This window comes from Rhinatrema bivittatum, chromosome 3 (assembly GCF_901001135.1).
Source record: "Rhinatrema bivittatum chromosome 3, aRhiBiv1.1, whole genome shotgun sequence".
Lineage (NCBI taxonomy): Eukaryota > Metazoa > Chordata > Amphibia > Gymnophiona > Rhinatrematidae > Rhinatrema > Rhinatrema bivittatum.
Window position 1 is genome coordinate 73,350,672 of NC_042617.1, and position 13,033 is coordinate 73,363,704.

Below are 13,033 nucleotides of genomic sequence, written 5' to 3' on the forward strand. Positions count from 1 at the left end.
GCCTGTCTATATGGAATACTTAACTGCGAAACAGAGGTCAGTTACATTTCAGAAATGGACACAGGCGATATGGGAATCCTATGTAAACTCACTTCCTCAGGAGGAGAAGCAGCTATTATAATTTCGCCAAATAGATTCCGCCATATCTATGCCAATTCTAAACCCTGAATTTCCAATGGATGTTTGTCAGCCATGGTCACCGCCTAAGTGGCTGTTGAGAATGAACTGTTTTAGCTCACAAGGGTTCACTAGGCAGTGGGGGCAGGTCTAGCTGCTGAGATGTTCAACAGGTTTTGTCCGCAACCATTTCCGATGTCCCTGGGGGGGGCGCGGAGTATGGCAGGGAGACAAGGGGTTGAGATGCCTCATGCCTCCATCAAGGTGTGATCCCTCGTTCCCCTCCCAGATCTCTGATAATAGTTAGGTAAACAAAAATAAAAAGTATCAACATCAATCCACATAGAAAATACTGCAACAGTGGCTAATAGTGACTGATTTATCCCTCTGCTCTAACTTATGAGGTTTTTTTGCATTTCATCTGATACCAATGTACAGCAGAGTTACTGGTTAGCCTGGGCGGCCGTTGGGAAGCTGGGCATCTTGCCGGAGAAGGGACATGTAGAGGTCCTTTGTTGTTATTATGGATATCATTGATATTATCATCACTGTTCCTTATTATTATTGAATTATCATCATTGTTCTTAATGTTCCTTGCTATCACTAGTTACAGGTTTTCCCCTGTCAAAAAATGTTTCCAAATGCAGTCGTAGTTACAAGACTGAGACGGTCCTGTTGGACCGCCTTCCTTGAACAACACTGTTGTATGTAACCAAGTTGTACAAACTTAGCAATAAAAAATATTTACAAAAAAAAAAAAAAAAAAAATTCACCTTTCTCCTAAGCCTCTTAGGCCTGGATTCATCATTCCTCACATAATGATGAATCCAGCGAAAACAGGGGGGGGGGGGGGGCCCTGCGAAAGCCTGCAGCCTTCGCACCATGGCAGAGTGCCGGCTGCGGGCTTTCGCACCGAATAGCACCACCGTGAAAGGTGGTGCTATTCGGTGTGCTACTGCCGACGATAATGTTAGTAACATTATTGCCGGCAGCAAAGACACCACCGACTCCACCCCTCCCCGACTCCTCCCTTCCCCCTAATTTGCATTCTATCAAATGCCCTTTTCACATGCAATAGAGGCTTATCGCACGCGATACGCATTTGAAAATAACCCCCTTAGTGAGGGTCTTTGTCAAATGTTTTCTGGAAATTCAGATGCACTCTATCAGCTGGATCATCTTTATCCACATGTTTATTTATGCCCTCAAAAAAAAAAAAAAAAAAAGTAGCACGGGGAGCGAAGAGAAGGGAGGAGGGGTTCGCTTACCCTGTGTGTCTGCCGGTAAAGCGCCGAGAGAAAAGAACTGAAACAGGGAGATATTGCCTGCTCTCCCTGTGTTTCCAAACTGGCCAATCCGTGGAGGAGCCCTGACCAGGTGACCCGGGACCTCAGCTGGGTGACGTCAGCTGAGGAATACTGCCGACCATAAAATCAGCGGTAAGGCGGCGCCCCGCTGCCGCCGGCGCGTCGCCTAAGCCTAAGAACCGGCTTAGACCGGGAGCCGGCTAGAACTTTTGTGTATCATCTTCAATGGGCAAGAAACGGAAGGCAAAGATCATCATTACCTCCTCCCCGCTGCAGCAACATTGTATAGGCCCCATGGATCAACACGTCGTGAAGGGCAGTGACGTGTTGGAAACGCCAAAAGAGGACAGTTTGGGAGGTATGTCCTTAATCTCCCTTAGTCCTGGCGCAGGACATTTAACCCCACCACAGCCAACGGTTTTTACATTTCCTGTAATATCAAATGAACTGGTAGGGGCAGCCCAGGGAGGTGCAGATGTTGAAACGCAAATGGCATCTCCTCGGGCTGAGAATGGAAGTTGCCTTTATTCTGTTGTGCAACCAATACCTCCAGCTCATTTAGAAAGTAATATCTGTTCGACGGTAGTATCTGATAATGTTACTATGGCTGATCTTGGCAGAATGATAATGAAGTTAGATAATAATATTATAAAAATGAATGAATCATTGTTGACTGCTATTAATACTAATAGGAAGTTAATTGATGATCAAGTGAAAATGGTAGAAAAACATGAGAAAGATATTCAGTCTCTAACAAATAAGATCCAGTTAATTCAGAATTCTGAAAATGTATTTATACGAGATAGTATTACAATGCATAAGGAAATAGAGTATATAGAAAATTTGTTGCGTTCTAGGAACATGAGAATTATACATTTTCCAATTACTCGGCTGTTGTCCCCTTGGGAAATGTTTAAAAAGTTTCTTAAGGAGATGTCATACCAAGATGAGGAAATCCCCAAAGTTTCGAAAATTTATTACCTGGAGAAAAAGGCCCCCAGAGTTTCTGGAGGGCAGATTGGCAATGGGGAAATCTCACCTTCGATAGGAGTATCGACTTTCTTAGAGGAGTCAATTGACATTATTAACAAAAGAGCTACCCTCTTTATATCATTTATAGCTGAGCAAGATAAAGAAAATATATTTAAGAAGTTCTTTAGATTAAGGAATATGTTATTTTGTGGGCATAAGTTGCAAATATTTCCAGATGTGGCTAGGGCCACACAAGCAAGAAGAAAATATTTTCATTCTTTAAAAACGCAGGTACTTGCAATGGGTGCTACATTCTTTTTGAAATTTCCGTGTTTATGCCTAGTTAACTATCAAGGTAATAAATATGGTTTTGTGGATCCTACACATTTAGAAACCTTTTTGTTAGATAAAAGCCAAGTTGAAGTACAGAGCGAATAATGTCCAGTAAAAAGAATCACAATCTCCCTTCTCTTCAATTATTTTTTATATAGTTGAATAATAGGTAAATTTCCTTTTGATATTATATGTAAGGATTGCTTAATAATTATTGAAATGGTATAGTTCTCCCCCAATTATGGGATATGTACTCAATGTAAATATTGATTTAATGATGTTCTCAAAAGTTGTTTTCTTTTGTTGAAGTACATATTTTCATGATGTATACACATTTGTGAAAATTAATAAAAATTAAATTAAAAAAAAAATGTAGCAGAGACTGGAGAGGCAAGACTTCCCTTGGCTAAATCCATGTTGGCTTTGTCCCATTAAACTATGCTTATCTATATGTTCAGCAATTTTGCTCTTAATGATAGTTTCTACCATTTTGCATGGCACGGACATCAGACTCAGTCTGTAGTTTCCTGGATCTCTCCTCGATCCTTTTTAAAAACTGGCATTACATTGGTACCCAAAGACTGGAGACTTGCCATAGACAATTTTAATAATGGTTAAAGACAGACAAAACTGACTGGGCAGTCCAGCTGTTTTCTTGCACTTAAATCTCCTTTAAGTAAGGGAAATGCACTAGGCCACAAAGCTTTTTAAAAATAGGCTGCAAAAATGTATTTTAAAAGCACTGGGCTTCGAGCTCACCTCTTTATGTACATGAGAGATAGCTGTAGCAAGCTCTAAACCATCCAGCAGACTATTGCCATCGTAATCATGCATTTTGAAGTAGTGAAGCTGCAATTCTTGTGAGCTCATCTCTGATTCTGGTTTTTCAATAACACCTTCTAAATGTTCCATAATATGGCTAGAAAGCAGAAAAACAAGCATTCAGACTGAATTCACAGGGATAACTTTTACATATTTAAATCTTAGTGTGTCACCACAGTGCTAGGTGAACCAGTAAATACAACAAAAACAAGAAAACTATAGCAAACTGAACTACTATTTAAAGCCAAGGATTTATAAATGGGACCATGGATTATTCTTTTATCCTGGGGCATTGGTGTGACTTTAAACTACTCAACAACCTACAAGTGATATTTCCAGAGTCACAACTCACTGAAGGTTGTGTGCCAGCACATGTGCTTAAGTTACTAGGCTGGGACACATCAAATTATGCTTTAGTTTCTTTTTCAAAAGGCTAAAATTCAATAGATAGCTATAATACCATCTCTGACTGGCAGAATGAATATTACATACTCTTTGTCTTGTACCATGTTCCTGTCAAAGTGAACATTTGCACGATTCCCTTCTTCCACCTTAACATTCAGGTGGTCCTGGGCCGAGGCTGAATGGAGCCAGAATAGAGACAGCAGTGCGCACAGCAAATAGGCTTCACAAATCCTTTGGATCAACATGATCTTTCAATACCTGAGAGTGAAAGAAAAGAGAATCATGAAAATCAGTAAGGATAAAATACAAATTAGAGAGACAATAAAAGGTGCTAACTTTCCTAGGTGGGAACAAGCTGCATGACATCCATACAGGAAAGCCATCGTGATTTATTTCTAAAATAATTATCAGTACGGAAGAATGGCTTTTGCATTCCATGACCACAAGTTGCCTAAACAATGCTGGTACATTAAACCTTTTCAAAAAGGTGTCAAATAAACAGTACCCTCATCTCTTGCACAGACTTGTGCTCTCAACTTTTTGGTTAAGATCTCTGGGCCGAGGCCAATTCTTTCTTTGCCTCTTGTACAATATGGCGAGAGGGGAGAGCTAACACCCACACTACCCAAATGAACTGGGCTCAGCAGGCAATGCACTAGAAAGAAAATGCATCTAAGTGTGAAAAACTTACTAGGGAAAAATCAAGGAGTTTTTTGCCTGAAGCCCAACAAAGGAGGCAGACTCAGCAAAGAAATACAGCAAGGGGCGAGATGGGGTGCAGTGGCCCTCCTGTCACCTCTTTCAGTGTGTTTCACCCCACCTCATGAAGAGCACATAGGAAGCTATGAGGCAATGCGCGCAGCACCCCGATACACCTGTCTCCCATTAAGATCAAGGGTCCAAGAATCCTTCCCTGGGTGCACCGAAGAGTGGCTTCCAGACATCTTGGCATTTTTGAGAGTGGACTGACTACTGCTATTTACTGATGAAGCAGGTGTTGCTTTTTGAATCCTCCAGCCTTGCCACTGCCCCCTTTCTAACTGGATAGCATATTGCATCTCTTTCTACTATGCCATCTTGTGCTCCAACCATGTGACAGGGGCCGACCAATGGCATGAGCATGAAAAAGCTAAGCATGGGAAGATGTCAAACATTTTTTAGATTGAATAGTAGCTTTGAACTATTATAGTAATAAAGAAAAGAAAAAAAAAAAAAGATTTTTTGCACAAGAGGATTATTTATTTATTTTTAACTTTTCTATGCCTATGTTCCTGTAAAGTATACATCTCGCACTGGTTTACATCAAAACTGAATGGTCGCCATGGGTCAGATACAATGAAACATGTGATATAATAAAACATGCAGAAACACTGAACAATTAGACAATTGGTAGGAATACCAAGAACATGTGGTATACTGAACATGAAGAAACAATTAAGTATAATATAAACATAGGGCTATACATGAAAGAAACTTCCAGCTAATTTAAGGGGAACGCTATAATAATGGGGAAAACTGGATTAGCTAGAGGAAAAAGGGTAGAGCCAACTTAGCTAGCGGGCGATTACAATGAAAGAAATCAAACAAGTGCAACAGGATTCACAGAGGGATTAGGTGGCTACCGGCAACATATTGATCCGCAACTAGGTCAGGAATTAATGTGGTCTCTGGCTGCCGATATTGAAAATGAGTTGGGGGAAAAACTGTAGAGCCAGTATAGTTAAGGACTTAGAGTCGAAAGACCAGTCTAAAGTTGGAGTTGGTAAGAGGATTATCACTCCGCGAAGGCCTGGCTGAAAAGCCATGTTTTCAACTTTTTTGAAGACCAGAGGGCAGGGCTCTTGGCGGAGGTCGAGAAGATGAAGTGATGGATCTTTTTAGAGAAAAATTCTCTCTTTGTTCTGTTGATGGCATTCCTGTAGGCATTTAGGCGGGATTTGTGGTGGATTGATTTTTGCGCCAACTGTGTTCATGACTTCTAAGATCCTGCTTGAGGGACTTCAATTCAGGTGTGAACCATGGTTTCCTGTTGTCCTATCAGGATGAAGTGTTTTTGTGATCGTTGGGCAGGTTTGTTCAGCTACTTTGCTGGTGATGTTGATCCAAGATGAGGTTGCAGTGTTGGCGTCCGCAAGGTCGAGTTAAGCTAATTCCTTGGCGAACTGCGTACTGAGGAGTTCATTGGAACAAGGTTTCCTGAATGTGACTGAGGTTATAGGGAAAGCCTGGGGATGGTGTTCCTTAATCTCTAGGACTGTGGAGATGATCTGGTGGTCCGACCATGGGACTGGAGAGTAACATGGGTTGGCGGATAGCGAGAAGCCCTCGTTTATAAAGATGAGGTCTAAGGTGTGGCCCGCTTTGTGGGTTGGACTGTTGACAATTTGTCTGAGCCCGGCGAGTAGGGTTTCACAATTCTAAGAGAGTGGCGGGGCGTCCACATGAAGATTAAAGTCTCCCATCAAGATGGCTGGTTTGTCCGCATTGAAGTGTTTTGCGATGAGTTCAATAACCGGAGAGAGGTCGTACTCTTGAGTTCCTGGGGGGGGGGGGGGGGGGCGTAGATTAGACAGATTTGAAGAAACTTTGATTTAAAGAAGGCAAATTCCAGATTGGGTGTAGAATTTGAGAAATGTAGGGTTAGGCCTAGCCCTTTTTTTGCAGCTAACAGCAGCCCTCCTCCTGTCTTTTTGAGTCTAGGAAATGAGAGGAGGTCATAGGTTTGTATGGGGAGCTGATTTATTAAGACAGTGTCCGAGGGTTTCAACCAGGTTTCTGTGATTGCACAAATGTCTGGTTTGGTTTCTAACAGGTAGTCGTTGAGTATGTGCGTTTTCTTGGTGATGGATTGGGTGTTGAATAGAGTAAGTGAGAATAGTGAGAGGCCTAGTATTTGTGTGACTGGTGATATCATGATGAGAATGAGCCTCTGATGGTGGTTGGTAGGAAGAACAGTTGGTTTAGCTTTAAGCGGTCTGGCCCAGTAATTGTGAATTATGGGGATAGCAGAGGAGCGCATTCTGGAGAGCGTGCGATGTATAGATCAAGCCGGGGAGCTGGTGAGGAGAGAGGGCGGAAGAGGTGAGGCCGGTGCAGGCAAGGGTCGGTTTGAGCTGTGCCTGAGTGATCAGTCTCAAACTGAGGGATAGAGATCTGGTCGAGCTAATGGGTCTGGCCGGGGATTAAGAACCGTAGGATGACGGATGAATGCTGGATGAAATGCTAGATCTGAATGACTGCAGAATGAGTGCTGATACACATTGAGTGCTGGATGAAGGTTGGGAAGATAAAACGCCAGAGTGAGTATGAAGCTGAGGTTGCTTGAGGATGTTGTTGGCTGTGATGACTGAAGAGAAGACTGAAGAGATATAGGCTGGATTGAGATCTGAAGCGAAAGCTGAGGTGTGTAAATGTAATTGCAGCTAGAAAGGGGTTGCGGCTATACTCCAGGGCTGCACAAAGGGGCGCACAAAGGGGCCTGCCCCTTTGTCGCGCTCCTTCAGCGTGCGGTGCCTAGCTGCCGCGCTGATTTAAAAGGACAGTCGGGGCTGTCCCCCGATTGGCTGTTCGGCGGCGGCTCACCCGATTGGCTCCGGTGCGAGGAGGCGGAGAAAGAGACCCGGGATTCAAGTCGGGGCAGCCTCATGGTCGGCGCTGGCGGCGGCTGTGGGTAAGGGTGCTGGATTCTAAGGCCTTAGGATTATGACGCTTGATGTGCACGTATATATAAAAAGTCGTCAAAAAGCATTCAAGTAGACATGAGTGGGATTTTCTGGCTTTTTGGCAAGGGAGGAAGGTGGTATGTTAATGATTATGAAAAAGTGAGAGACCAGTAATAGTACCATTAATTTGGCACATTACTAAGGGATCAAGATATGAAACTTCCACTCTCTTTCTTAAATAATCTGTTCATTTTTGGATTGTTGGATGGTTTTTTGCACATTCTAATGATCCTGCTCAAGATACACAACCTGACTCAGTGATATATCAGTGAGCGAACCAAGTACTTCGGGTATGAGAGACACACTAGACTTTTTCACTCCACAATTGTCAGAGCAGTAGACAGATGCAAAATCTTCGACCGAAATGCTGATCATCTTCTAAAAAAAAAAAAAAAAAAACCCAAAACAAAACACTGCCCATCTACTTGGAAAGATGATGTCAACTTCCAACATGGGTTGGAAACATTGAAAAGCATTGTAATAGTTAACAATGTGGCTGAGAAAAGCTAATCCAAGAATACCAGAACATCCTGACCAAGAATGAAAAAGAAAAGCAATACATTTGTGCAGATTGTTAGTAAACATAGAAAAAAGTACCCAGATGCTACCAAAATTGGCCTAATGAAGCAGTAAAATCTGGTATCTTATTACATTTATATTGTTTTTTCCATTTTAGACGTTATTTTGCGAAGTATGTATTTTCTTTTGTTGCAATTTTTGCTCAATATCTTGGCTAATTTTTATTTCATGTAAATAACTGTAAGAAGAAAACAGTAATAAAATTGTCTTTTGATTATGCTTGATTATTATTTTCCCCAAACAATGTTTAAAAATTAAATACAAAAGTTTTAAATAAGAAATACTAACTTCTCGGTGAAATTTGAAACTTTAAGGCCTTTGGGAGTCACCTTAAAATAGTTCAATTGAGCTGAAATTTGGCAAGGAGCACTTTTCCGTATGTTGGAGCAAGATTAGGGGTTGAGAGCAAAGAATTTCAAAAGTTGAAAAATAAGGGCCACCCTATTGTTCACATTAAATTTCATCTGCCATTTGGAAGCCCAATCTTCCAGTCTCGCAAGGTCCTTCTGCAATTTATCACAATCTGCTTGAGATTTAACTATTCTGCATAATTTTATGTCATCCACAAATTTGATCATATTGCTTGTCGTACCCCATTCCAGATCATTTATAAATATATTTAAAAGCACCAGTTTAAATATATATTAACAATAAAATCCTCATAACCGCTCTTTCTCCAGGCTTAGGCTAGTCCTTTACTCAGGGATCAGGATGACATTTGAAAGAGGGAAAAGAGTCATAATAGGGGAGAATCTATTTTTTACCCTCTGGGCATGGACAGTAACTCCCTGCTGTTGGCAACGCCAGCTTTTTGCTGTTCTCAGAAACTGTGGTAGCAAAGCATTTTTAGATTCGATTCTGAAAACTGATTCGCCCAAGAGCAAAATCAGGGGGCTGGAAACGTGCGTTTCCCCCCCAGATCTTAATCTGGACATTGGTCCTGCTTACACTAGTGAGGATAATAAGTAAATAAAGATTCCAAAAGACAATTTTCCTATTTAGAAAGCTAAAGAAAAGTGTAAAGATGCAGAGGCCTCTGGGACTACTGAAGTTCCTGCTTCAGGAACAATGCAAAGGAAGGAATCTCAGCATTTCTGAGAGCTTCTATCTTTAAACATTCATTAGCCTTCTGAAAGGAGCAAATCTGTATGCAATTACTTGTTTCCCCTTTTGCACATTTTTACTGGAAATGGGTAACCAAGCTCCCCTTATACTTCTGCTTCCTGTCACACCTCTGTTCCTCTTGAGCTGGTCCCCAAGTATCCCATAGCCAGTCGGGTTTCCAGGATATCCAAAATGAGCATGCATGAGATAGAGCTGCATAAAATGAGGAAGTTTGTGCAAATCTCTCATATGCATATTCATTTTGTATATCCCAGGATCAGCTTGAGAAACGCTGCCTTATAAGATAGCAGTCACCAGCATCAATGCTCATCTCAGCTTCACAGCTGCCATTTTCCTGGAACTATATCTATATATAGATATCTATCTATATAGATAGATAGATATATAGAAATGAAACATAGAAATGACGGCAGAAGATGACCAAAAGGCCCAGCTAGTCTGCCCAGCAAGCTATGCACTTTTTTTTTCCCTCTTACTTGTTACACTTGGCTCTTAGTACCTTTTAGTTCTATTTCCCTTCCACCCCACCATTAATGTAGAGAGCAGTGTTGGAACTGCATCTAATTGAATATGTAGCTTAGTTAGGGGTAGTAACCGCCTCAATAAGCAAGCTACACCCATGCTTTTGTTTACTCGACTATGTAATTCAGTCCTTGTTGGTTGTTGTCTATATATAGATCCTCTTTTCTACATTGCCCCTGCCATTGAAGCAGAGAGCTATGCGTTGAAAGTGAAGTAACAGACTTTCTTCCCTGCCTTTGAAGCAGAGAAATTCTGGGTAAGAAATATCAAGTTTTGTGGAGGGGTAGAGATCCCTTTAAGAAAGAGGCAGTACTCCAAAGCCTCAGCTGCTGCCACCCTCCACCCCCTTATTACATCAGGGCTTGAATACAATACACAATGGCTCAATAATAAGAAAATGGCCAGGAACGAAAGCATGAAAGCAAAAAAAAAAAAAATTGTTTTTCTCTGTGTGAAGGATTTACTGTGTAGGTTAAACAAATATGCAAAAAAAAAGGCATTAAAAAGGAGCAGACAGTAACAAACTGAATGATGGCAGATGGCCCAGCCAGTTGTTTAGGGTAGTATCTGAAGCTCTGTGCAGGTTACCCCATGCAGGTTATACTTAAAGTTATCACAAGCTACCCACATTTCTTTATTTCCATCCTCTAAACCTGTAAAGGGCTACGGTCAAAGAGAGGAAACAAACACAAAGGAGGAACAAGGCAGGAACACAAAGTAAATATCAGAGCTATTAGCAAAGAATTAAAATCCTGTAATAAAGGACATGGCTAATTATATGTTCAAAATGCAATAGCAGCTAAACCTAAATATACTATTAAAATGCTTATTAAGCAGGGCTGGCTCAGGACACTGCCATATGACAAGAGTGTGGCTGGGGAGGAGTAGACGAAACTCCATTTATAGAAGAGAATGTATGGAAAGAGCTAGAAAAACTGGAAGTGGACAAGGCCACGGGGTCGGATGAGGTACATCCCAGGATATTGAAGGAGCTCAGAGATGTGCTGGTGGGTCCACTGAAGGACCTGTGCAAGACATCCCTGGAAACGGGAGTGGTGCCGGTCCCACTTCACAAGAGAGCGGGAGCAGAAAGGAGGCTGGAAACCCCAGGCCAGTTAGCCTCACCTCAGTGGTGGGAAAATTAACAGAGACTCTGCTGAAGGAAGGGATAGTGAACTATCTACAATTCAATGGGTTGCTTGACACGAGGCAGCATCGATTCACCAGGGGAAGTTCCTATTAGACAAATCTGATTTTTTTGATTGGGTAGCTAAAGAATTGGATCGAGGAAGAGTACTCGATGTGATCTACTTGTATTTCAGCAAAGCTTTTGATACGGTTCTGCACAAGAGGCTTATGAATAAAATGAGAAGCTTGGGAGTATGCGCCAAGATGTTAGATTACAAACTGGTTGATGGAGAGAAGGCAATGTGTGATGGTAAATGGAACCTACTCTGAAGAGAGAACATGCTAAGCGAAGTACCACTGTTGGGACCGGTTCTGTTCAATATCTTTGTGAGCGACAGTGCAGAAGGGATAGAAGGTAAAGTTTGTCTATTTGTGGATGATATTAAGATCTGCAACAGAGTGGACACACCGGAAGAAGCAGAGAGAACTAGACGTGATTTAAGGAAGCTTGAACAATGGCCGAAGATATGGCAGCTGGGATTCAATGCCAAGAAATGCAGAGAGTCATGCATCGGGGTGCGGTAATCCAAAAGAGCTGTATGTGATGAGGAGTGAAGGGCTGCTTTGCACGGAGCAAGAAAGGGACCTTTGGGTGACAGTCTTTAGCAATCTGAAGACAGCGAAGCAATGTGACAAGGCAATAGCTAAAGCCAGAAGAATGCTGGGCTACACAGAGTAAGAGGAATAACCAGTAAGAAAAAGGTGGTGATAACGCCTTTATACAAGTCCTTGGTGGGGCCTCACCTGGAGTAATGTATTCAGTTCTGGAGACCATATAACAAGAGAGACAGAGACAAGATGGAGGCTGTCCAGAGAAGGGCAACAAAAATGGTGGTGGTGGTGTCTCCATCAAATGACTTACAAGGAGAGGTTGAAGGACCTAAATATCTATACCCTGAAGGAAAGGAGGTGCAGGGGAGATATGATACAGACCTTCAGATACCTGAAAGGTTTTAATGATGCACAATCGACAAATCTCCGTTGGAAAGAAGTAAGTAGAACTAGGGGGTCAAGAAATGAAACTCCAGGAAGGAAGACTCAGAACCAACATCAGGAAACATTTCTTCACAGAGAGGGTGGTGGATGCCTGGAAGGAGGAGTAGGCGGTGAAGACAAAAAACAGTGAAAGATTTCAAAGGGGCATAGGATAAACACTGTGGATCCTTAAAGACTAAAGCAGAGCTTTCCAAACTTTTCATGTTGGTGACACACTTTTTAGACAAACATAATTTCGTGACACAGTAATTCAGTCTACTAGCAAACCAGAGGTTAAAGGTTAAACGAGCAAAATGTATTTCGACAATGTATGTTTCCTTAAATATATACATAATAAAATGTTTCACGACACAACCTATCTTGTGAAAACCTTTCATTTATATTAAAAATATATAATATTCCAAGATTAATGTTATTGTTATATTTTGTGAGTAACAATAATAAAACAAAGTTATTGTGTTATTCAATTTACCTCTTTAATGAGATATATGAGCTTGATGGGATGAACACAGCTTTTGAATATTTGGTGTTAATAAAAAAAAGTCCAAAGGGTCTTCTGCGTAGTTTTAAAAAGCTGGCCAGTTTCACACTATATAATTATTTGATAGCCTCATTCAACTAATTCTATATGGCTGTGAGAGTGAAGTCTGGAATTTATAGGAAGGGACAGAATGTCAATATAAATCCTGCACCTCCAGTTCTCTAACTCTGTGCATCCACTGAAATTCCCCCAAACAATGGAGCTTGGATGTTTCCCTTACAGCTCATCATACTAAAAGATATTTTCAAATTCTGGTGTCACCTCACAGTAACAGTAGCACAAACACTTTCCACTGCCAGACACACTGTGAACTAAACACAAAACCCCGCAAAAAAGACACTCAAAATCTATACTGCAATCCCATAACAACATAATAGTAATAACACCAAGGACTCAAACAACAA

The 13,033-nt window shown here is 41.4% G+C and overlaps 1 protein-coding gene across 1 annotated transcript in view; it reads right to left on the reverse strand.

The window, feature by feature from the left end:
- The window catches only part of MCFD2 (multiple coagulation factor deficiency 2), a 49,112-nt gene that overhangs the window by 16,108 nt on the left and 19,971 nt on the right, over nt 1–13,033 (reverse strand). The window contains exons 2-3 of the mRNA XM_029593371.1: nt 4,044–4,214; nt 3,489–3,648 (exon numbers count right to left, since the gene is read on the reverse strand). Coding sequence (XP_029449231.1) covers nt 3,489–3,648; nt 4,044–4,201 — 318 coding nt within the window. The 5' untranslated portion in view covers nt 4,202–4,214. The remainder of the gene's footprint in view (nt 1–3,488; nt 3,649–4,043; nt 4,215–13,033) is intronic.